This window comes from Bufo bufo, chromosome 1, assembly GCF_905171765.1.
Source record: "Bufo bufo chromosome 1, aBufBuf1.1, whole genome shotgun sequence".
NCBI classification, from domain to species: Eukaryota; Metazoa; Chordata; class Amphibia; order Anura; family Bufonidae; genus Bufo; species Bufo bufo.
The window spans coordinates 263835396-263862558 of NC_053389.1; the positions used below are offsets into that span (position 1 = coordinate 263835396).

General features: G+C 42.9%; 1 protein-coding gene across 1 annotated transcript; it reads left to right on the top strand.

The window, feature by feature from the left end:
• On the top strand, positions 1-26979 carry LOC121006950 (patatin-like phospholipase domain-containing protein 2). The gene is made up of 9 exons (XM_040439183.1): positions 1-337; positions 15722-15954; positions 16673-16738; positions 17507-17716; positions 18479-18539; positions 22278-22481; positions 23021-23153; positions 23248-23361; positions 24055-26979. The coding sequence occupies exons 1-9, from the start codon at positions 151-153 to the stop codon at positions 24311-24313; spliced, it is 1467 nt and encodes a 488-aa protein (XP_040295117.1). The 5' UTR covers positions 1-150; the 3' UTR covers positions 24314-26979.
• The last annotated feature ends 184 nt before the right edge of the window (positions 26980-27163 follow it).

Below are 27163 nucleotides of genomic sequence, written 5' to 3' on the forward strand. Positions count from 1 at the left end.
GTACTCTGATTGGCTGTACCGGCTGGGAGGGAACGCCTTGATGGGCGGGGTTAGCGGCAGTCATCCTGTCCTTTAAATGATTTGCTCTTATTGCTGGGGCGCTCTGCAGTCATGTCATTCCAGTGACCGGCGCCTACGTGTACCGTCGTGATGTTCGACCGGGAGCGGGGCTGGAACCTGTCCTTCGCCGGCTGTGGCTTTCTCGGCGTCTATCATGTCGGGGTGTCCAGCTGTCTGCAGGAGAAGGCGCCTTATCTGATCACTGAGGCCACCAAGATCTATGGAGCATCTGCCGGAGCCCTGAACGCAGCTGCGCTGGTGTGTGGATCCTGTATGGGTGAGTTCTCCTGTCTATGGGCTGATAATAAACTACACATAGTGTAGCCCTATATCTGGAACGGAAGGCTCTCCTGAGGGTCCCCAGATATTCTTCAGCCCCCACATGTGTAACGAAGAACCTCTCAGCCACACACAGTGCACCCCTATATCTGTAATAGAGAGAGATCCTAGATATTCCTCACAGGTCACCCTGTAACTGTAAAGAAGACCCCCTCAGCTCCAGACAGGGAGCCCCCCGTATCTGTAAGAGAGAGCAAGACCTTAGAAATGCCTCACAGGTTATCCCCATGTGTAATGTGGACCCACATACCCCTATATCTGGAACACAGATGGACCCAAAAGATTCCTTACAGGTCACACCCCAAAATGTATAATGGAGACATGCTGAGCACCCCTATATGTATAGTGTGCGCTCCGCTCAGACCACCTCATTGTGTATAATGGGGCTCCCCTTCTGTCAGACTATTAACATATATACCAGAGCCGCTCCTTTATGTATTACACACCACATAGAGCACCCCTGTCCGTCACCGTATAGTAAAGTCTGTATATATTATATCGCACCCCCCCAGACACATAGAGCACCCCTGTCCGTCACCGTATCTGTATAGTAAAGTCTGTATATATTATATCACACCCCCCCAGACACATAGAGCACCCCTGTCCGTCACCGTATCTGTATAGTAAAGTCTGTATATATTATATCGCACCCCCCCAGACACAGAGCACCCCTGTCCGTCACCGTATCTGTATAGTAAAGTCTGTATATATTATATCACACCCCCCCAGACACCTAGAGCACCCCTGTCCATCACCGTATCTGTATAGTAAAGTCTGTATATCCTATATCACCCCCCCAGACACATAGAGCACCCCTGTCCGTCACCGTATCTGTATAGTAAAGTCTGTATATATTATATCACCCCCCCCCCAGACACCTAGAGCACCCCTGTCCGTCACCGTATCTGTATAGTAAAGTCTGTATATCTTATATCGCACCCCCCCAGACACATAGAGCACCCCTGTCCGTCACCGTATCTGTATAGTAAAGTCTGTATATATTATATCGCACCCCCCCAGACACATAGAGCACCCCTGTCCGTCACCGTATCTGTATAGTAAAGTCTGTATATATTATATCCCCCCCCCCCCAGACACCTAGAGCACCCCTGTCCGTCACCGTATCTGTATAGTAAAGTCTGTATATCCTATATCACACACCCCCAGACACATAGAGCACCCCTGTCCGTCACCGTATCTGTATAGTAAAGTCTGTATATATTATATCGCACCCCCCCAGACACATAGAGCACCCCTGTCCGTCACCGTATCTGTATAGTAAAGTCTGTATATATCACACCCCCCCAGACACATAGAGCACCCCTGTCCGTCACCGTATCTGTATAGTAAAGTCTGTATATATTATATCGCACCCCCCCAGACACATAGAGCACCCCTGTCCGTCACCGTATCTGTATAGTAAAGTCTGTATATATTATATCGCACCCCCCCAGACACATAGAGCACCCCTGTCCGTCACCGTATCTGTATAGTAAAGTCTGTATATATTATATCACACCCCCCAGACACCTAGAGCACCCCTGTCCGTCACCGTATCTGTATAGTAAAGTCTGTATATCCTATATCACCCCCCCCAGACACATAGAGCACCCCTGTCCGTCACCGTATCTGTATAGTAAAGTCTGTATATATTATATCACACCCCCCCAGACACCTAGAGCACCCCTGTCCATCACCGTATCTGTATAGTAAAGTCTGTATATCCTATATCACCCCCCCAGACACATAGAGCACCCCTGTCCGTCACCGTATCTGTATAGTAAAGTCTGTATATATTATATCACCCCCCCCCCCCCCCCAGGCACCTAGAGCACCCCTGTCCGTCACCGTATCTGTATAGTAAAGTCTGTATATCCTATATCACCCCCCCAGACACCTAGAGCACCCCTGTCCGTCACCGTATCTGTATAGTAAAGTCTGTATATCCTATATCACCCCCCCCCAGACACATAGAGCACCCCTGTCCGTCACCGTATCTGTATAGTAAAGTCTGTATATCCTATATCACACACCCCCAGACACATAGAGCACCCCTGTCCGTCACCGTATCTGTATAGTAAAGTCTGTATATATTATATCACACCCCCCAGACACATAGAGCACCCCTGTCCGTCACCGTATCTGTATAGTAAAGTCTGTATATCCTATATCCCCCCCCCCCCAGACACATAGAGCACCCCTGTCCGTCACCGTATCTGTATAGTAAAGTCTGTATATCCTATATCACACACCCCCAGACACATAGAGCACCCCTGTCCGTCACCGTATCTGTATAGTAAAGTCTGTATATATTATATCACACCCCCCAGACACATAGAGCACCCCTGTCCGTCACCGTATCTGTATAGTAAAGTCTGTATATATTATATCGCACCCCCCAGACACATAGAGCACCCCTGTCCGTCACTGTATCTGTATAGTAAAGTCTGTATATATTATATCGCACCCCCCAGACACATAGAGCACCCCTGTCCGTCACCGTATCTGTATAGTAAAGTCTGTATATATTATATCGCACCCCCCAGACACATAGAGCACCCCTGTCCGTCACCGTATCTGTATAGTAAAGTCTGTATATATTATATCGCACCCCCCAGACACATAGAGCACCCCTGTCCGTCACCGTATCTGTATAATAAAGTCTGTATATATTATATCGCACCCCCCAGACACATAGAGCACCCCTGTCCGTCACCGTATCTGTATAGTAAAGTCTGTATATATTATATCGCACCCCCCAGACACATAGAGCACCCCTGTCCGTCACCGTATCTGTATAGTAAAGTCTGTATATATTATATCGCACCCCCCAGACACATAGAGCACCCCTGTCCGTCACCGTATCTGTATAGTAAAGTCTGTATATATTATATCGCACCCCCCAGACACATAGAGCACCCCTGTCCGTCACCGTATCTGTATAGTAAAGTCTGTATATATTATATCGCACCCCCCAGACACATAGAGCACCCCTGTCTGTCACCGTATCTGTATATATTATATCGCACCTCCCAGACACATAGAGCACCCCTGTCCGTCACCGTATCTGTATATATTATATCGCACCCCCTTTTTATTCACTTCCCCCTACCCATGACTTGCTGCTCTGGTTATTGTACCAACCTGTTCCCAGAAACGCCATGAACATATTTGGTTGCTGTGACTTCATTGTAATTACGTTATTGTCTGCCATTAAATTGATGACTCCCTTCCTAAATATTCGTGACTGTGAGGAGTCCTCATCCTGGCTGGCACTGATCAGTTCTAGGAACCCTGCGTTGGCAATCATCCAGGGCCTCATGCCTCCTGAGATGTCACCAGTGAGGCTGACATGGATTTCCAGTAGACCCAGTCCGTGTTCTCCTATCGCTACTGGTAACCAGTGTGGTGACAGCATTGTTTTTCCATACTTGACCATGACTCACCTACATCCGCTGCGCACAGTGTCATTATGTCCTCTCGTGCCGCCTGACTTGTCAGGACAGGCCTGCAGCTAAACCTCTATACTATTCCACATAGCCTTACACAACATGGCAGATCTCTGTAGTGCCATACTGTACACCCGTAGGCCTCCCATTTCATCCAGGTTTTTTCCTGAAGGATTATGTATGAAGCTGACAGGAAATTGGGCCTTCGGACAGCACTAGAAGCATTTCAATGATATGGCTCCATATGGAGTGCTATTATATACAACTGACTAAAAGTGAAACTGTGTGTGGCCCCTCATAACCAATCACAGCGCAGCGTTAATTGTTCAAGAGCAGAATTAGAAATAAAAGCTGTGCTGTGATTGGTTGCTGTGCCAATGGTTTTTCTTGTAGACAGTTTTATAACTTTTGGGGGTCATTTAGGATGCTGAAGTACCCCTATATTAGGCGTATTTAAGGCGCAGATTACGGCGCAACAATTAGTTGCGCTACAATCTGCGACTTCTCCCCCGCTCACGCCAGGTCTAATGAGAACCGTCTCATTTAACATTTTCTATGCCTGTTTCAGGTCTACATGTAAGGCCTCTTGCACACGACCGTGTGTCCCCCGTGGCTGTATTGCGGCCCGCATACGGCGGGTCCGCAATACACGGGACACCGGCCGTGTGCATTCCTCATCACGGATGCGGACCCGTTCACTTGAATGGGTCCGCAAATCTGGAGATGGAGTGCAGAATGGAACCATGGAACGGAAGCACTACAGAGTGCTTCTGTGGTTCCGTGCTTCCGTTCGCGGGCCCCATCCAAGTGAATGGGGTCGCGATCCACATGCGGCTGGCCCACGGTCGGTGCCCGTGCATTGCGGACTGCAATTTGCGGTCCGCACCACACCTTCGTGTGCAAGAGGCTCAGAAGCTGTCATATATTTAGAACTGGCGGATGATCCACCTAAGTCAGGCATCCTCAAACTGCGGCCCTCCAGCTGTTGTAAAACTACAACTCCCACAATGCCCTGCTGTAGGCTGATATATGTAGGCTGTTCGGGCATGCTGGGAGTTGTAGTTTTGCAACAGCTGGAGGGCCGCAGTTTGAGGATGCCTGACCTAAGTTATGGAGAGGCCAGCGCCTCTACATTATAGCATTGGATCCACCGCCATCTTAGGGGTTTATTAAGACCGGTGGTCTTAATATATGTGCCCCCTTATTTTTAATTTTTAGCCAACTCCTAGCCAGCCGTTATTCACCATTATTGAGTGGCGGTAATACATCTGCTACATTTTAGGACTCGCCGAATCTACCTTTTCTAGACGGTTTTGACAAAGGAGGTGCACCAGCATTTTGGTGCAATAGCCTTCGTGAATGTGGGCCCATGTGCTTGCAGGTCAGTAGCATAGAGCCGCGTCGTCTCCATGTGCTTGACTCCTAGAAAGCTATAATTTTTTAGAATCTAAGGGGCTGTTCACATCACGTTTTTGTCCCATGTTTAACATTGGGGGAGGGGTGGGGGGGAAGAATGCAGAAATGTAGTACACTACACTTTTTCCATCATGCAGAGTCCAGCAAAAAAAAAACATACTCCGACGACCGTATAAATGGGTCCGCAATTTTTCCGCATCCATAGTTCTATTTCACGACCCCGCAAAAAGATAGAGCATGTCCTATTCTTGTCCGCAATTGCAGACAAGAATGGGCATTTTCTATCAAAGTGCCGGCGATGCGCGGTCTGCAAAATGCGGATTGCACACGGGCCGGGATCCGTGTTTTGTGGAGCCGCAATCTGCGGACTGCAAAACGCTTCGGCCATCTGAGTGAGCCCTTAGTGCAGGGATGGCCAACATGAGGCTCTCTAGCTGCTGCAGAAACTACAACTCCCAGCATTCCCAGACGGCCTACAGCAGGGCATGGTCGGCTGGAGAGCTGCAGGTTGTTGTGTGTTTTTTTTTTTAAAGTTTTTTTTTTACAATGGAACCCTGTGGTGATGGATGCCACTGTATGGCTTCTGTCTTGGGCATCTGTTTAATGTATACATGATGTGAACCCAGCTTAAGGGGCTGTTCATATCTCGGTTTTGCTTTACGTTTAACGTATACATTAAGACATACATGGAAAAAAGTATACAAACATGCAACTTTACCAACAACAGATGAGTAATACTCTGTTCCTTTAAAAATGCACTTTTTCTGACCTCTTTGCTGTCATTGCTCTACTCCAGGGATCAGCAACCTTCGGCACTCCAGCTGCTGTAAAACTACAACTCCCAGCATGCAAACATGCTTGACTGTTCTCACAACTTCCATAGAGGTGAATAGAGCATTCTGGGAGTTGTAGTTTCAGAACATCTGGAGTGCCGGAGGTTGCTGACCCCTGCTCTACTCTGTGGTGGGACGGATACGGAATGTACTAGCCGGTAATTGATATGTCCTCTCACCCAGAAGATATAGAACAAGTTCTTATTTCATTTCAGCTATTTTAAAATACAGGTTTCTGTCTGTATTATGTATGTAAAAAATGTCAAAGGACTCTTGTCACATGTACTGTTTTCTTCTCATGTACCATGTCCTTTTCTAAACTCAATAAAAGAAATTTGCAACAAAAATTCACTTTTTAGTAAACATGATTTAAAAAATACTAATCACCATTTCATAATTACAGTAGGGATTCAAACCTGTAGCGCCATAGTGTATATTCAATCCCAGAACCATAACGGCATGACAGTATAAAGGTAGCAGAAATCTTTGAATGCCCCGCATCTCTCTCATTGAAGTAAGGTATGGCCGACTACCTCTCTTTAGTTAGTTACTGACAGCAATGATCTATCCTCTCCTCCTGAAGAAGCAATAACGCGAAACGCGCGTTGTGGGGAAGTCGCCATTTTACACTCAATCTAAGGTATGTTACAGATAGTAAGGTCCATTTGCAGTCTAACTATATGATATTATATCTTTATCATCCAATGCACAGTAAGAAAAGACTTGTAATGATCTAGGGCAGACATGCTCAACCTGCGGCCCTCTAGCTGTTGCAAAACTACAACTCCCAGCATGCCTGAACAGCCTACAGCAGAGCGTTGGTGGAAGTTGTAGTTTTACAACAGCTGGAGGGCCGCAGGTTGAGCATCCCGGATCTAGGGGTTGGTTCAGAGGCGGTATTGAACTGCCTAGGATGTGTCACACTAACCCCATATATCATTGCTGTCAGTAACTAACTAAAAAGAGGTAGTCGGCCATACCTTCCTTTAATTGCCCCACATCTCTCTCATTAAAGGATTTTTGTTACCTTTTATACTATCATGCCGTTCTGGTTCTGTGATTAAATATACACTATGGCGCTATATGTTTGAATCCCTACTGTAACAATGGAATGGTAATTTGTATTTTTTAATCATGTTTAATAAAAAGTGAATTTTTAAAGGCACAGCATATTAGGCCATATGTCCCGGAGCAGCATTGATCGAGCGCACAGCATCATAAGATCATATGAGTGCAGAACAATAGCCCCGCGGGCGGCCTGATGTGCACAGCATCGTTGTAATCTATGATGCTGTGTGCATATGGCCCGCTCACATGTGTAGTTTTTTTTATTTATTTTTTTGGTGTACTTTTTCTTGTGAAACATTTTTAAAAAAAAATAAAGGATGAACTAAAAGGCATCACCTGAAAAACAGATACTTTTTCCACTTTAGTGAATAACTAACTTCGGCTCATCAGAGCCCATACATTCTAATACCGTGCAGAGACAAATCTCTGTACAGTGTTATTCCGAAGTTTTGAACAAAGTGACTTCGGATGAAGCCCCTTTAAGAACTGAAGCCGTGATGCTGATGTGAACAAATCCTAATGTATTTATTTTATTGCTAAAAATATTTTTTCATATACATTTTTTTGAAATCAAAGGCTTGCCGTTTCATTTGCTTCCTGTAGGATTTCACCACACCCTGTATATACCGTAATCTATTATTTTATTTAATAATCATAATCTATTTTTTGCCAGTTGTTTCGCACTGCTGTGTGTGTGTATATATATATATATATATATGTATATTAGTATTTTATACACATTACTTTTTTGTATGTTCCTGAAGCGTTTTTTTTTTTTTTTTTTACTAATGTGTTGACATACTAGAACCACTGATTGGAAAGAAAGACTGATCCATCCTCAAACCTGCTACATTTTCCCAGCCTGAGGTTGAGGAATGTGCGGTCTGATGGGGGTCCGGCTGGTGATTGGCCGTGGTGGTGAGCTGACTTGTGGGTGGGGAGTCGTCCTGCCCTTTGTAAGAGGGGTTACTGCTGGTCAGTGTCCTGTGTCTATGGAAATGACTGGAGTCAGCAAGAACAAAGGTTCCCGGGTTACTCCAGTTCACACAGGCTGTTTACATTGCAGATCTATATATACCTACTGCCATATATTTAAAGGCACAGTCCTCTCCGTGCAGAGGTCGCTTTTAGTGTAAATGAACTCTGACGAACTTCTGGACTTCTTAGTACAGATCGAGGACATTTAGGGGCAGTTAAACTAATGCCCTAAAATTATAAAAAAAATAAACCTGTTAAACCTGATTAGAAAAAAAAAAAAAGCCACAGTAAAATAAGAATGTAATGGAGTATGATACGCGGTCAGGGCAACCAAGCAAAACAGAACTGAGCGATACAGAATATGTCCGGGTCTGTTCGGTGTTTATATTTTTTCTGTCCGTATCTGTTTTTCATGCGCTTGACGAATAACGCTCAACATCTCCTTGTGACCATCAGTGAAAAACGCATTGCATTCAGATGCTTTAGGTTTTTCATGCAGCCCCGTTCATTTCTGCTGGGCAAAGGCTGTGTGAAAATGGACAAAATAGAACTTGCTGCAATCTTAATATTTTATATTTTTTTTTTATTTTCCCCCTGAACGCTCGGATGATCAGTGAAAAATGCTCATATGCGTATACCCATTGAAATGAATAGGTCAGGCAGGATTCAGTTTGGATTTTGACTTTTCACAAAATGGAAAGTGTCCAGACAGAAAATTCACTCATGTGCAATTAGCCCTGGCGTATAATGAACACCATAAAAACAAAACCTGAAAAACCATGCTGGAAATTTTATTTTTATTTTTACATTTTTTTATATTTTTTTTTAATACAAGCCTTGATAATTGAAATGGTGCCAATAAAAAAATACAACTTGTCCCGCAAAAAAATAAGCTACGTGAATGGAAAAGTAACGCACCCGCACCTTTTCCCGCAACGCCCGTGTGAAACCAGCCTAAGGAGTTGAAGCAAAACTGATGTTTAACTCAATCTCATTTTAACCCATTAAAGAAACATGCTAATTGCCAGAAGTCACAGCTTCAGCATGTTTGTATATTCAGAAAACCTTTAGGCTAAGTTCACACGGGCGTGACGGATTTGTTTAGGATGCGTCCCGGGTGTACTGCGGCAAACCCGCGCGATTAGGTACCCAATTGCAGTCAGTTTTGACTGCGATTGCGTTCCGTTGTTAAGTTTTTATCGCTCGGGGGCAATGCGTTTTGCACGCGCGTGATAAAAACCTGAATGTGGTACCCAGACCCGATATTCTTCACTGAAGTTCAGGTTCAGGTTTGGGTTCGGTGGTGTGTAGATGTAATTATTTCCCCTTATAACATGGTTATAAGGGAAAATAATAGCATTCTTTAATACAGAATGCTTAGTAGGTCAATTGAGGGTTAAAAAATAAAAAAATATTAACTCGCCTCCTTCTCTTGATCGCGTAGCTGCCGGTCTCCTGTTCTTTCTACAGGTCCTTTAGCCGGCAGCTCATGATTAAAGAAGTAAGAAGAGACTGGCAGCTACGCGATCAAGAGGAGGAGGTGAGTTAATTTTTTATTTATTTTTAACCCTCAATTGACCTTCTACTAAGCATTCTGTATTAAAGAATGCTATTATTTTCCCTTATAACCATGTTATAAGGGAAAATAATACAGTGAATAGACTGTCACCCAGCAACCATGCGTGAAAATCGCATCGCATCCGCACTTGCTTGTGGATGCTTGCGATTTTCACTCAGCCCCATTCACTTCTATGGGGCCTGCGTTGCGTGACAAACGCACTATATAGAGCCTGCTGCGATTTTCACACAACGCATAAGTGATGCGTGAAAATCACCGCTCATGTGCACAGCCCCATAGAAATGAATGGGTCAGGATTCAGTGCGGGTGCAATGCGTTCACCTCACGCATTGCACCCATGCGGAAATCTCGCCCATGTGAACTCAGCCTTAGGCCTCTTTCACGCGGGCGTTGCGGGAAAATGTGCGGGTGCGTTGCGGGAACACACGTGATTTTTCCGCGCGAGTGCAAAACATTGTAATGCGTTTTGCACTCGCGTGAGAAAAATCGCGCATGTTTGGTATCCAAACCCGAACTTCTTCACAGAAATTCGGGCTTGGGATCGGTGTTCTGTAGATTGTATTATTTTTCCTTATAACATGGTTATAAGGGAAAATAATAGCATTCTGAATACAGAATGCAAAGTAAAACATCGCTGGAGGGGTTAAAAAATAAATAAAAATAATTTAACTCGCCTTAATCCACTTGCTGGCGCTGCCGGCATCTCGTCTGTCTCCTTCTTTGCTGAACAGGACCTGTGGTGAGCAAAGAAGGAGACAGACGAGATGCCGGCAGCGCCAGCAAGTGGATTAAGGTGAGTTAAATTATTTTTATTTATTTTTTAACCCCTCCAGCGCTATTTTACTATGCATTCTGTATTCAGAATGCTATTATTTTCCCTTATAACCATGTTATAAGGGAAAATAATAATGATCGGGTCTCCATCCCGATCGTCTCCTAGCAACCGTGCGTGAAAATAGCACCGCATCCGCACTTGCTTGCGGATGCTTGCGATTTTCACGCAACCCCATTCACTTCTATGGGGCCTGCGTTGCGTGAAAAACGCTGAATATAGAGCATGCTGCGATTTTCACGCAACGCACAAGTGATGCGTGAAAATCACTGCTCATGTGCACAGCCCTATAGAAATGAATGGGTTGGTATTCAGTGCGGGTGCAATGCGTTCAACTCGCGCATCGCATCCGCGCGGAATACTCGCCCGTGTGAAAGGGGCCTTACTGGTTACCATTACTTACTGCGGGTCATATTCTGCAAGACAAGATTGTGGCTATTGACCTTTCACTTAAATTTATCCTTGTGTGCTAACCATAGACAGACCAGTGACTTGATCTTGTGATAAAGGGATGTAAGAAAATCCCTTTAACTCCCTTAAAGGGGTTCTGCCCTTTCATTTAACTGATGATCTATCCTCTGGATAGATCATCAGCTTCTGATCGGCCGGGGTCCGACACCCGGGACCCCCGCCGGCCAGCTGTTTCAGAAGGCAGTGGCGCTCCAGCAGCGCCGCGGCCTTCTCACTGTTTACCGCCATGCCGCCAGCCCACTGACGTCACGACTAGTATCAACTAGCGTGTGCGGGGCTAAGCTCTGTTCACTTGAATGGAGCTTAGCCGCGCCCACGCTAGTTGATACTAGTCGTGACGTCAGTGGGCCGGCGGTAAACAGTGAGAAGGCCGCGGCGCTGCTGGACCGCCGCTGCCTTCTCAAACAGCTGATCGGTGGGGGTCCCGGGTGTCGGACCCCGGCCGATCAGAAGCTGATGATCTATCCAGAGGATAGATCATCAGTTAAATGAAAGTGCAGAACCCCTTTAAGTTACTGAAGAATCTGGAGTTTGAGTTGCTGCGTGTAGACAGTATTTTTATTTTTTTAACTTTGCCCCTTAATTATGAGAGATTAATAATGAGAGTAGCTAAAAGATTATTATTTTTGATTGACTTTGGATATTTCTATTTTTTTAGAATTATTATTTTTTGATTGACTTTGGGTGTGTCTAAAGGTATGTGTACCCGTTCCCTACTTGGGTGTAGTTGAGCCACTAGACTTTTACTTTTTTGTGTTCCTAAATAATGAGAATACTTGCTTACTTGGTATTTGTGTGAAGATCAAATCCGATTTCAGGGATCAGCCAACATTTCACTATTCCAGGAAGCGCAAGTAAAATAAGGATGGCGACCTGATTGTCTAGCCAACAACCCTCCCCATGGATGATAAAATATGAGTCTCAATCACTCTGGAGGATCTGGCATGGTCATACATGACATGGATAGTATTACTTAAAGGGGTTGTCCAATTTATATTTATTGATGACCTATCTTCAGGATAGGTCATCAATATCAGATCGGCTGGGGGTCCGATACCCGGCACCCCCGCCGATCAGCTATTTGAAGAAGAGGCGCGCGCCTTGCCAGCGCTGCCTCCTCTTCACGGTTTACCTTCTCGCCTTCAATACAGCGATCTGTACCATTGAAATGAATGGGATAGCTTGGGTGTAATTACACCCGCTCACCGCTGCAGATGCAACGGCTAGAAGGTAAACCGTGAAGGGGAGGCAGCGCTGGCACGGCGTGCACCTTCTCTTCAAATAGCTGATCGGAGGGGGTGTCGGGTGTCTGACCCCAGCTGAGGATAGGTCATCAATAAATATAACAATGGACAACCCCTTTAATTTCCTCTGTGGGGGTGCTGCAGGGGGACGCGGCACTTCCTAGCAGGTTCCTCTGCAGATTGCAGTTGATTGTTGGGTGTCCCCAGTAGTAATGCACCCTGTGATCCACTTGTTGTCAGGGGACCCTTCTAATAAACAAGGATTGTCCAAAGAATATTCAGACATTTGGATATATAGGCTAAGGCCGCTTTTGCAACAGCGTATTCAAATCCGTTAGTATTCTGGCTCTGGAATACGCACGGATTCCCGATGATATACCATCCGTATTGCTTCAGGATTTACATGCATATTCTTTCCTCCCTGCACTCCCATAGACTGTAACTGTACATACAAAACTTGGACATGCTGCGGATCCCAAATGCTGACCGAAATTATAAGCCCATGTGATAGCCCTATTCATTGACATTAGCAGTGGATTCTGGTACATAAAATCTGGGCCATATACGGATTGCAAATACGCTCGTGTGAAGGGAGCCTAAAGCTGGATTATTTTGTGCCCACTAGACAAGGTGACTGAGGACCCACCATCCAGCTGTACAGAGCACATGCATGTCTCCCAAGGATCCATTCACACGGCCTTATCTGTTTTGTGGTCCCAAAACACAGATCCTCGCCATGTGCGTCCTGCATATCGGACAAGAATAGGACATGTTCTACCTTTTTTGTGGGGCCATGGAACTGGTGTGCTGTCCACATCTTTTGCAGCCCCATTGAAATGAATGAGTTCTCATCTGATCCTGAAAAAATACCTATCGGATGCCGACTGAAAATACAGTCATGTGAATGGACCCTTAGTTGTACCTCATGGGCCCTATTGTGGTTCAGGCTTTTAAGCAGAGATGACCAATTGGAAAATTACAGTTCTCCAATTTTTTTCTGACCATCCAATAATCTAGAACACTTGATAATCCGACGCCTAGCTGGCCCCATTGTTGTACTATAGCTATGTGGGTACATATATTGTTTAATTTTGGGAAATGGTATCATTCAGACCCTGTTGATGCCTAAAATTGAAGAAAATAGTTAATCAGCAAATGAATTGGCTTGGAGGTGTTCCTGTTATGTTGTGCCTTTCATGGCTCATAGGTTTGAGCTGAGCTGCTCACCTGTAGGCGCGTCTTCTCCAGTTCCCGAGTTTACTAGAGGTCCTGCACGTGACTCTGTCACCCAGTGGAGCATTTCACAACATGCAGATAAGCCCGAGCTACTGAGAACATTCACTTTGCTGATTTCTGTATTCTGATTATGTTTTTCAAAGAAAATGGCTAATGTTTCTGGGCATGACGTACATTTATGACTCCTGTGATATCAAGGGTAAAGTTTGCCTTGTGATGGGGATAAGCCAATTATTGGGTAATATGCACTATGATGGGAGTAGTCTTATGAAGGACGGCGCACTTGTCGGCGCTCTAAATCTCCAGTTCACAGAATCAGAACTACAACTGGGGGAACTTGCTGCACAGGGATTTACTGTCTAGCACCAAATGAAGTACATTTCTAAGCATGTTGGCACAGATTTCAAGACGCCATCAAGAAGAGACATGTCCTTTGCTGAAATGCGGTAGTTGTCCACATGTAGACTAGCCTCATTGAATAAATGAAACTTTTGTATCATAAGAAACAGTAATCCTTGTGACTTCACCCCGGTTTGTATGGTTTAAGATTGATATGTGCAAGCGCAAGAACTCATATGGGTCAGGTGTCTGCAAGATACCAGAAAATGTGTGTGGGCAATAGACTATACACAGTTCAATGCTCAGGGTGTAATTGCATCCACCAAGAGGCAATTTATAAGTTATCTGATCGCTGATGGGCAAACTGCTTCGACCCACACTGATCACGAGAATGGGGGTCCCGTGTCCCCTGTTTAAAAGGTTGTAACTGTCTTCCAAGTTTGTTGCTGCTCCATTCAAAGTCTATGGGACTGACTGAGATGGCTGAGCACAGTACTTGGTTATCTTTATCAGTCCCATAGACTTTGAATGGTGCAGCTGCATGGAACACCAGTTCTCTTGGTCAGACCCACAGGTAATTTTAATTCTGGGGAAAACAAGAAAATGCTTGTATAGTAATTCCCCAATGCCTTATATTATGTGTTTGCCAGTGACCAACAGACTATAGGTTACACTTTATGATAGCCTGTGGACTCCATATTAAATACTATGGTTGGTCCTTTATTATACTGAAATATAAGGCGTATTTCAGGTACAGATGCGTTGCGCCGCTATCTGCTACTTCGCCCTGTTCACGCCAGGTCTAAAATTGTGGGTGGGGTAGGGGGTGATACAGATGATATATTCTCACAAGGTCAGACATGAAGTATCTTTCCTTCTACTTGTTAGAACATTATTGGGGAGCTCTACAGAAGCATAGCAACTACATTATTATAGATACGGATTCACCGATATGGAATATGGATGTTCCATACGTGTGGATAAAATGTTCTATAGAACTTCCAGCATTTCATGGGGACCTGTTAGAAGCTATCAGTTCCATGTACCTGAGAACCTCCTCCACAATTACGGGAACAGGGGGCTCAAGGTTATTGTAGAGCAACATGCCCTTTCAGGCTCTGTTAGCTATTCTCGCCTTCTTTTGGTAGAGACTTAATGTCCTATTACACGAATAGATTGTTGTCAAGATCATTGCTAGCATTGGCGATCATCTGGCAGTGTAATACTGCCACCGATTACCCGATGTACATGTAATACTACATGTAATAGCAGCGGTCTCCTCCACAAGCTAGCAAGCGATTGCCGGGAGGGAATGCTTCCCTTCCAACAATCGCTTGCTCAATCGGCCAGTGGAAAACAGGCTTAAGAGAAAACAGAGAAGATGGAGCACGTCTTTGGGCTATCAGTGAGAGATAGGACCTAGTTAACCATGCATATACATAGGGGGTCACCTATTATTCCGCTACACCAGAAAACTGGTCCTTGTTTGTGACAAAATTTGCAACATTTTAGCTTCTTCCCACTCCTTTACCACTTTTCCTAAAAATAAAAAAGCGGGAAAGGAGGTGGCCTGACTCTTAACATGTGCTCTGCGTTTACTGGCTCATTTCCTTCGGCCTGTCTTTGGAGTTGACGGATGAAGTAATGTTTTGCGAGATTGTAACTTTCTTTTTTCATAGATGTATTCTTATGTGAATTGATAAATGGGAAAGATTTGTTTAGAGGAATAATTTAATAAAGCTTTATTAAAGGAATGAAACAAAAAAATCACAAAATGGCTGCCGCCACTGAGTAAGGAGCTCTGGGGGCATTTAGCCTCGTGTTTGTTTCATAGTTTTTCCGGTTTTATAGCAGAACATTATTTTCTGTCTCTGCAGCACAATGTTGTTCAGATGTGATGGACGTGGCTAAGGAAGCCAGGAAGAGAAATCTGGGACCGATGCATCCTTCCTTTAACTTGGTCAAGATACTGAAGAACGGCCTGTACCGAAACCTCCCTGAAAATGCACATGAGTTGGCATCGGGCAGACTATGCATATCCCTCACTCGGGTCTCAGATGGTGAGAATGTGCTGGTGTCTGAGTTTGGCTCTAAGGAGGAGCTAATTCAGGTACTGTTGAGTAGACTGGTGCTGATATCCTTCTGAACCGTTCTGTTTGTTGCTGATGGATGACTGAGGGTTGGGCAACTATGAAGGCGGGGCTTAGGGCGGGTTTACATCACTGTTATGATTTCCGCTATTGTTTTCCTTTTTATAACATGGTTATAACGAAATTCATAAGACTGAATTCAAAAGGGAAACCGTTAGAGATATTCCGTTTTGAGCCGTCATAATAGAAGTCTATGGGCAAGCATAACGGATCCTTCTGGTTTCCGTTATGCCGGACGGAAAACAAAGTCCTGTTGACTCTAAAGATTTCCGCTTTGAATTCTGTCTTATATTCATAACGGTGATGTGAACTCGCCCTTAGATTGGTTGGAGCTGTGGGGGGAGGGCTCCTACTGCAATAGGTCGCCTTACAGTCAGAGAGAGGCCTTGTCTGATGTTTGTGGGAAATAGGAGGGAGACAAAAAAAAATAAAAAATCTGTATATGAGACAGAATAGGCTCAAAGTAGTGGAATAAATAATGGAAAGAATTTCCCGGGAATTAATCGACATATAATTGCACCTCGATAATGTCTGGAAGTGTCATCAGGTTATGTCAGAATTCAAGAGCTTGTAGATCTTTTATATAATCCTTCTAGTGGTTGTGTACGTGACTGAGTGGATTTCTTGGATTTCTTTATCAGTTTATCCTCCTGAATCTTTACTCTTTTTTTCCCATAGGCTTTAATATGCAGCTCCTTTGTCCCCATTTACTGTGGGATCATCCCTCCAACATTCAGAGGAGTGGTGAGTATCTGTTCTGAGAAGGATTAAAGCCTAAATAGGGTGTAATAAAACTTTAAAGAAATATGGTCAAATATTTGCTGGAAAGCAGAGCTATATAGTAAAGCCCTGGTTAAACAAATATAGAAATTGAATTAGGGGCCCTCTGACACTGCCCAAGCTTTAAAATGCAGACTGGCCATCCAGTGGCTGTAGGGTTCTTTTGAGTTTTAAATAGTTAATGCAGCAGAATGTGGTTACCGTTAGTGTCCTGCCAGTAAGCTGCCAGGAGGAGTGGTGGACAGAAGTGACAACTCTGAGCACCTTGCTGCTTTGCAAAAGTGGTTGTCGCCCTTTCAAGCCTCTTGATCGGGACAAGCTTGATAGAATATCCTTACCAGCACAATATGTATTCATACTGGCCCAATAGGCCAGAATGTGGAGAGAGGTGGAATAGGAGATATCTATCCATCCATCTGTCTAATTTAGTTTTTTTTAAACTTCAGCACCCACCCCCCCAAGTTTCTGCTCAGCTGATCATAAGAGTCTTCTATTTGGACGTTCATGCACCCTGTCCGTTTGCTCAGCCCCTAGTAGTGGTTGTAGTGAGAAATCCCTTATACAGGTTTCCAGTAGGCTCTTACCCACCACTAAGCATACAGTATACGCAGGATACAAGGTCTGCAACAAGACACTCCATGAATTCCTCAAGTGTTAGGACCACATAGGTGAGACTTGGTAAGGGAGGTGCTTTCACTCCATTTCTATAATTTTTTATTTTTTTATTTTCAGCGTTATGTTGATGGTGGTATTAGCAATAATTTGCCTGAATATGAGTTGAAGAACACCATCACAATCTCTCCATTCTCTGGGGAATCTGATATCTGCCCGAGAGACAACTCTACCAACTTTCATGAGCTGAGGGTGACCAACACCAGCATCCAGTTCAGCCTTGCCAATCTTTACAGATTAACACGCGCCCTCTTCCCGCCTGAACCTAAAGTAAGGAACAAAATGTCTCATCCTGCACAGTGTATCTCTTCTCTGAAGGCTTCTCATGTGGCACACTAATAAGGGTCACCTGGTTGCGAGGAAGTCACTGGAATTGGTTACACCCTAATGACTTCATAAACCTAATTCTCCTGAATATCGGTTCAGTCTATAAAATGACTGCCTCTAACATGATTAACTCCTCATAGATCCATCCAGTGTTCTAGTCAGAAACTAAAATCAGGTCTGAAGAGACCTGTTCTGTCTTTAGCAACCTGCCCAGTCCCTGCTGGAGGTCATAGACATGGAAAAAGTGACTAAGAATGACATTTCTGAGGCAAGACCTGTAACCTCCCCCATATCCTTCCAGAGTCAGAAATACTGGGGGAAACTCTGTGCCCATTGACCTCATCAAGTCTCATAACCTAATAAGGCACAGGAAAATAGGTTTCCTTTATTGTTAAACTGAATTGATATACCTCTATTAGCCCGACTTGATTTCAATCAGTTCTATGTAATGCTAGATTTCTCCAGCAGGGGGCCGTGTAAAACCATATATCCCTTTTTATAAAGTTTCCTGCGCGTTCATCTTCTTACTCATATTTACTCCTGATCATGGCTATGGCAAAACACTGTAGATTGATGCACATTTTACACCTGTTCTTTCCGGAATTGAATGGCTACAACTTATGTGACCCAGCGTCTCTTGGGTGGGACCCTGGCATCAGCCATATTTGTTCAATTCATCTCATGGTCCTGATATTGTCTTCACAGGTTCTGGGAGAGATGTGTCAACAGGGCTACAATGATGCACTTAGATTCCTTAAAGACAACAGTATGTTTAATTTCTTAATTCTATCTTCCGTGTGTCAAATCTTCATGACTCCGCCTTTTTCGCTGCGTGGCATATTTGCTACACGTGTTCACTTTGTATAGTGTTAAAAGGAAATCCTTTGTAATAGGAACATTTGGATTACAAATTATACATAGAGCCTTAAACTTTATATACCAAGCTGGCCTTAGGCTACTTTAACACTTGCACTGTTAATTCCGGTATTGAGCTCCGGCAGAGGATCTCAATACCGGAATAAAATTTTTTGTTTTAATGGTTTTATTGTTTTTAGTGATGGATCCATTCTTTTCCATTTTTATGACTGGACACAACTGCAGCTTGCAGCGGTTTTGTGTCCGGTTACAAAATGGAATGGAAGACATCCCAATGCATCCTGAACGGATCTCTTTCCATTCAGAATGCATGAGGACTAAACGGAAACTGGCTTATTGTCCATAGCAACCAATCAGATTCCATATTTCATTTTCCAAAGGAGCTCTGAATTATTAAAGGTGGAATCTGATTGGATGCTATGGGCAACTAAATTCATACTTTAAAAACAATTTTTGGAGCATAGCTCTACTGCTTGGCACACTAGTATATATTTTTTCAGTGTATGGTGGTAGCAGCACAGTATAGGATTATTTATTGTTATCTGTGTATAGTGTTATTTGGCCAGCTGTTAAAGGGCATCTGTCAGCAGACTTGTACCTATGAAACTGGCTGACCGATTACCTGTGCACTTGGCAGCTGAAGGCATCCGTGTTCTTCCCATGTTCATATGTGCCAAAATTGCTAAGAAAAATGATGTTTCAATGTATGCAAATGAGCCTCTAAGAGCAACGGGGGCGTTGCAGTTACTCCTAGAGGCTCTGTGCTCTTTGCAACTGCCACGCCCTCTCCACTTTGACTTTAAGAGGTCTGCTTGGCCTTGACCTCCTAAAGTCAAAGTGTAGAGAGAGCAGAGAGTCCGTTGCTCCTGGAGGCCCATCTGCATATATTAAAACATAATTTTAATGAACAATGCAGGCACATATGAACATGGGACCAACACAGATGCCTTCAGCTGCCAAGTGCACCTGTAACAGGTCAGCCAGTGTCATAGGTACAAATCTGCTGACAGATGCCCTTTAATTATGTAGTGTATTGTTATTTGCATACTGTCTGACACTAAACTTTTTTGGGGGTACTAACAGGAGATACCACACAGTGCACTATCCAATGTAAAGTCAGCTGTGTGTGTGTGTGTGTATATATATATATATATATATATATATATATATGTATATGTGTGTATATGTATGTTCTCTCTATCCACACTATGGGCCAGATTTATCATTAGCGCAAGTAAAAATAATGGAGTGAAAAAGTCGCAAATTTTTGCGCCATCGACTTTTATTGGCTCTGCGCTATGGTCACCAGTTTTCTGAAAGTGGGCGTGTTTTCTTATGTAAATGAATCTCTAAGACAGATTTAATATTGCGACAATTTAATAAGTTGCAAAAAATTCGCTCCAGTGAGGACCATGCTTATCTTATGCGACTTTTTAATAGAACATGCGACTTTTTCAAGTATTAAAGGACTATTAATAAATCTGACTTAGCCAAAAGTGACTTTGGACATATGTAAAAGTGGAGTAAGATGTAAGTGTAATGATAAATCTGGCCCTATATCTATATTTGAGGCCCTTCACAGTTTTTTTTTTTATATTATTATTATTATTATTATTATTATTATAATATTTTTTATTTTTTATCATCACATACTAAGAGCTATGACTTTTTTATTTTTCCATCGATGCAGCTGTATGAGGGCTTGTTTTTGTTGTAGTTTTTATGGTTCTTTTTTGGGGTGCACATAGTTTACTGGTTAACTTTTTTTATTTACTCTTCCGGGGGGACGACGACTGAGACTGAAACACCGCCACTGATTTGTAAATTTTTCCAACAGTCACTTTGTGGCATAAATAACATAACTTAATTTTCTAGGTCAGTATGATTACAGTGATACCAAATACATATAGGAGGTCATTTATCAATAATGACATAATTTGCGCCAGAAACATAGTAACATTACAAATCAAAAGTGGTTTATTTTTTAACCTCCTATATCAAAAGGCAAACGCCGCTTGTAAAATGAGACTTTTTAAAATATCAACTTGATTATTTGCCTATTTCTCTTGATTTGACATTTTAACACCAATAGCACTAAAATGCGACTTTTTTTTAAACTGAAATGCGCCATTTCAGCCACCCCTGTCCTGGCCACACTTGCGACTTTTGAAACATATTTGCGACATTTCCAGTGGTAAATTGCGACTTTTGTCTCGCTCAGGATGTTTTTGTTGAATGACAATTTACTGACAAAACCCTGCTGTTTAGCTCATTTCTATCATCCAGTTTTAATACTTACCTATCACTTGTTACCACGACGAGTTGGTTTTTCTTTTCATAAATGCGACTTTTGGACAAAAAGTCGCATCTTTATACCATAAATGCGACTTTCTGCACAAAACCCCACTACAGAATCTGGATTAATTGTCCGCAACAATTTGAGCCATTTCCACCCATAAGAGGATGATAAATGAGGCGTAATATGTGCCAATTTGATAGCTCCGCCCACTTTGACATGTATAACTCATTTCTGGCGTGATGCATTCTTTATGATGAAAAATCGTGGAGAAAACTGTTAAAATATTTGGTGCAAATTAAAATGCCATTCTTTTTGGCACATTTTACACCAGAATTGTGGCGCAACATGCTTAATAAATGTCCCCCATAGTTTGTTTTACTACTTTTGCACAATAAAACCACTTTTTAAAAGGGAAAAAAAAGTAATTTTGCATTGCTGCATCTCATTATTTTTCTACTGAGCTGTGAGCTTTTTACAGGTCAACTTGTAGTTTTCAGTTCTACCAAGTTGGGGTACATAACACTTTTATACATTAAAAAAAAAGTGAACTTTTTGGTTCACTTGATTTTTTTTTTTGTATTAAAAGTAAACTTTTTTTTTTTTTTTTTTAAATACGTGATTTTCTGATCGCTTCCATAATACACTGGCACAGCATAGGGCAAACATTGCAGGCAGACCCATGTAAACCCATGCTTTGAAGATCCCGGCGCACAGTTTTTGTGCTGATGCTAATGCCAGAAGAGGTTTGCAGATCTACAGTTATTGAGTCAGCCGAGCATTGGCAACTTTTATACATGGTCTGCCACGTCATGGCTATGTCGCTGTGGTTCCTAAACACTTCCACTTTACAATAATACCACCAGGAGGGAAGAATTTCATGAACGGACTTGTTTAAATGGTGGCATCATATGACAGGACCACGCTAGAGTTCATTGAGCTCTTTAGAACGAACCATACTTTCACAAATGTATGTAAAGGCAGACTGCATGGCCAGGGGCTGGATTTTATACACCTGTGGTAATGTTACTGAAGGATCACCTGAATTCAATGATTAAGAGTGTGTGCCCCAATACATCTAGTCTGTGTATGTTTTTGTGTTATGTACAATGTCAGTAGATCGGATCTGACTTTGCGACGCATGCCACCACCTATAGTTGGTGTTCTCCAACCAGCAAGTGTGAAACTCGTAACAACTGGGAGCTACAGGTTGCTGACCTTTGTCTTACATTATACTTGATGAACCAGACATCTAAGGGCTTCATTGTGTTTAAATGACACTACAAAACGGTTTATGTAATGTTTTGGTTTGTTTTTCTTTTGTGTTTCTAGAGCTTTTGATATTGCCTTCACCCCAGTGTGATCTGCAGTTAAAGCAGGGAGTTTCAGCCTCTCCTTGCAGCAGCCCAGAGTGTACCATGGTCCGATCAAAGAAAGAGGAAAAGAAGGAAGGTGATGAGACAACCCTGCTGAAGAAGGTGTGCTGGCCTCTAGATAAGAGGATAATGGAAAAGCTGCCCCCCACGTTGCTGAATGGTAATGGCGCCCCCTGGCTGTTTAACTTCTAACTATACTTTGTTCCAGTTCCTCCATAAATTGCAAGATGGCTTGCTTTAAGTCAGAACAGTCCTTAACTGTCAGGAACATTGCTGACAGACACAGGGCTGTCCCAGTGTCTCTATTAACTAATCCTTGAGCTTCCAAACCCTGAAGGTTATAAATTAAGCTTTTTCATGGTTAGTGGTCCAGAGTTGGGTCCAGATTTTAGACCACATTGCAGAGAATAATTTAAAATATTCAGTCTTCTTAGTTGCAAGGAGTCTTGACCTTGTATTTTTGTAGCTCAAGGGTTACCAGTTCCTGTGAGGAAGTTGGGGGGGGGGGGGGGGGTGGATCTGCTATACGGCTTGCAGATCCACTGTCATCCATACAGTGACTTGAGAAAGTCTCTTCAGCTGTGGTCCTTGTCTGACAGCATTATAGCAGATATACCATCTCTACACTTTTTCTGCCCTTTTAGCTGGAATATTCTAGTGCTATTTGTGTTAATTATTTGAATGGTTTGATGTTTTTAGCTTTACAAGAAGCCTGCAAGGAGAAAGAAGGACTGTACAATCAGATCACCAGCCTCTTGCCGTTGCGGGTGGCTTCCTATATGGCTCTGCCTTGCACTCTGCCTGTGGAATCTGTGTATTCTTTAGCTTTAAGGTGAGAACTAGGCGGTGCAGTTTTTTTTTTTTTTAAAAGAACAGCTAATTTGGAATAGCACAGATTTTCTTCTATACATTATATCCCTGTACAGGTTGGTAGACTGGTTCCCTGATATCCCGGATGATGTTCGTTGGATGCAACAGTTGATGCGTGCTGTGGCTGGAACTGTCTATTACCAGGCCAGGAAAAGGCTGCTCCCAGTAAGGTAGGTGCATAGGGCTCATGTTCAGCTTGAGGAAAAACGCCTTTACTTAAAAGGATCTCCAGCTATATGACACTTGTGGGGGTTCAGTTTTTGGGACCCCCCCCCCCCCTCCCCTCCAGTGAGCTAATATGAAACTGGGAAATTAGTCGTGGTTATAAATAACATTATAAATAAAATCAGGGCACGGATGGTCCAAATCGTTGACCCTAGCCAATTCATTGTAGGGTTTAAATGAGGGTGCAGAACAGGAGGACCAGCCTTTATGGACTCAAAATGGAACAGTAGGTTATCTGTGTAGTTAGAGGACACCTTTTCAGATTACATTTTTAGTCTATAGAGGGGGATCTTCTGTTCTGGGCCCCATTCCGTCCCTACAAAGAGATTTCCATAGACTGGTACAGCAGTATGCAAGTTTTGACCTCTTGATGCTCCCTGCCACAGATTGTGTACATGCCCTGAAAGCGCCTGTCCAGGATTAGAAAATCTTGGCTGCTTTAGTCCAAAAATAGCACCACACCTGGCCACAGGTTATGTGTGGTATGGCAGCTTAGCTCATTTTAGTTTTGATCTAGTTGATCTTAGTTGTGATCCAGTTTTTGAAAGAAAGCAGCCATGTTTTTACCTTTTTTAATCCTGGAAAATCCTATTTTAATTTCTTTGATTTTGCATCTTTTTTTTTTTCCTGTCCAACAGGCCACCAGTTCGCGGGACCTTAAGGAAGTGTCTGAGCCTCCCATCTCCATTCCAGCAGCCTTCCTCCTATCTGCCTCCTAATAATTACTCTTCCATGGACCTGGAAAGCTGGGTGTTTGATTTCTCCTCACCTATGAATTTAAACTCTGCTGTATGCGTGCCAGAATGTGGGTACCCTGCATGTTTCGGTTCTGATGACTCAGGAGTGGAAATGAGCCTCTCTGTTGAAGATGCAGATTCTTTAGAAGTAGGTTTCTAGGTTTTACTGGAAATAAAATTCATCTCGCATGGTGCTGGGATCTCAGGAAAGAAACTATTGTGCATGCCTACATATGAGGAAGAAGGACATTCTGCGATATCATTGGCGACCTTCCTGTTGGGACCTATCTACTATGGTGCAAGACCATGTCTTAACAGCACTTGTAGTTCCTACACCTTCTACCAAAAACGGCACCACAGCTGTCCACAAGTTTTGCGTGATATTGCAGCTTAGTCCATTGAACCAAATTGGGCTGAGCTGCAATACCACACACAGCCTGTAGTGGGTGCAGTGCTGTTTGGTAGAAAGCTGCCATGTTTTTCTATTCCTGGACAACCCCTTTAAGTAACTATCTTTTTAAAAGGCCTTTTCTTGATTGGAAAGCCATATGCTATGCTTCATATAGGGACCAATTAACTGGATGAGAACATCTATTGTCTTTGCTAGACCCTGAAAAATCTGTGATCATCTACAATTGAGGCCCTTACAGTGTCATGAATTTGGCCCGCAAGGGTATCCCATCCCTTAAAGGGGTTGTCTGAGATTATGAACAACACCACCACTTATGTCTATGGTTTGTGTCTAGTATTGTGTCTATAGTAGAATAGGGCTGAGCTGCAATACTGGACACAGTTTTAGGACAATAGTGGCACTATTTTTTGTGAGGATTTTCGAACCTTGAATAAGTTTATATTAAACAAGTACATTTTTTTTCTTCCTCCACACATCCCTGGGAACACTTCTATTAGATTCCATACGTGTTCATGTCACATCTTGCTGTGGTGTTGTGATGGTAAACTTGTAAATAATCTAAATTGTATTTTAATGATCAAAGCGAAAAAAGAGAAAAAAGTTTGTTTTATTATTGTACATTATATTTTTAGTACCTGTGATTTATAGCACTTTTATGAACTCAGAACAACTCCTGACACTTGGTGCGTACAACGAACGTTCCTGCAATGTGTATAATGTGATGGAAATGTGTATTTATTATGGTATCAATGTCCGTGGACAACCTGTAGTGTCTCAGTCTTTGAATAACTTTGGACCTCCTATATCAGAATGGTCTTGGACAAAATATTTTACTTGTTGACCATGGGCGACATGACCTTGGTTGTTTAAAGAGGTTTTACAGCGCCACTCTTGACCACAGGTTGTGTGTGAAATTACAGCTCAGCTCCATTTACTTCAGCGCTGTTGAGCTTTAATACCAGGGACAATCCATGGACCTGTGTGACACTGTTCTAGAAGAAAGTGGCCATATATATTTTTTTAACTCTGTACAACCATTGAAGGCAAGTGATGCTCTGGGCCTGAAAGGACATCCGTTCTCAAGAACCTATAGATCTACAGATTGCCCCTGGTGGTGCTAGAATATTAAAGATAATGGGTTGTGCATGTGAAACTTAAAAACATGAGGGAACACTCATCACAGAATATGTTTAGGCTTTGAGATGTTGTATTGGATACTCCAAAATGTGGACGCAATCGGACCATTTCACAAACAACCTCGTTATTATGGATCATTTATGACCACCTACCACTAGGCACATAATGATGGCTGCCATACAATACAGTAATGATGTTTTCATTAGGCCATCTCTATTAGTTGGGCACCGTGTACCTCCTTTATGACTGTAGTCTCCCACCTTGTTTAGTAGATAGTTATATCCATCAGCTACACGCAATATTTATGTTGGGGACAGTGGTGATGACGGAGATGGAAAGTTCCATTCAGTCTTTAGCATTGACCTTGACGATATACAGTCCCAGTATTCACCAAACATGCAGTGCTTGGTGTCTCTACCCCCATGACAGTCATGTCATTAAATGCCCAAAATGCATCCTGCGTTCCTTGGTGCATGTATCTGTCTCTTGGTTATCACACTTTTTTTTTTTTTACTTATATACAAGTGCAATTTGATCCATGCATAAAGACTAACCAAGAGGCTGTATCTATATTGAAATGTAACCTCCAAAAACTTTGACAAAATTTGAGGTGACTTAAAGTGGTTGTATGAGGCTAGAACAACATAGCTGCCATCTTTCAAAAACTGTGCCACTCCTCTTCCATGACTGTGCCAGATATTAGAGCTCAGTCCAATTCGACCCTTTTTTTGCAATTTCATACAAGCCCTTGTGTTTTTTTTATTTTTATTGAGAGGCCTTTTATTTTTGCAAAATATCTTAATTATTGCTGCCTTAAATCTAATCTGACGGGTGCTGCACATTTACTTAAAGCATATCAGTCGCTGCCATAGAGAATGGCCAGCCACAAAGCCTTCCAGTTTACAAGGTACCAATGACTTGACGGACATATAAGGCACCAAGTACCTCACTCAGTAGCTGCCTCCATGGTGGTGGACAGGAGTATGCTTTCACCGGCATGTAGGTGACTTGTGGTACATTTCTATTCGTACGTATTTTACTTTTCTGGACTTGTATAAAATGTAACACTTCATTAGAAGTCTGTTTCATTATTTGGACCTCAGTTTTACTCTGTTTACTTTATTTGGACCTCAATTTACTTTTAAATTTGCACATTTGTTGATGACATGTGGTTTGTGCTACCATCTTGGGTTTATTTCCTTCAGTTTAAATGTCGTCTTTTTCATGTTGTGTTATCGATTGACAAATGGTGGATTTTGTTTTAGATGACCACTGTGATTGAAAATAAATTTAATGAAAATGAATATTTGGTTGGTGTCCCTTCTTAGAGGATTTGGCTTCATACACTGAACAGCCATAACCTTTACAGCACTGGTAGGTGGTGGGAGCTGAGCCTTCTACCTCATCATTGGGTGTAAACGTTAACATGGTTAAAGGAGTTTTCTGAGACTTTCCTACTGA

Coding starts and splice junctions, on each gene's coding strand:
- LOC121006950 (XM_040439183.1), top strand. CDS start 151: ATGTTCGACCGGGAGCGGGGCTGGAACCTGTCCTTCGCCGGCTGTGGC. Junction 338..15,721: donor GGTGTGTGGATCCTGTATGG/GTGAGTTCTCCT, acceptor CTGTCTCTGCAG/CACAATGTTGTTCAGATGTG. Junction 17,717..18,478: donor TCTTCCCGCCTGAACCTAAA/GTAAGGAACAAA, acceptor TTGTCTTCACAG/GTTCTGGGAGAGATGTGTCA.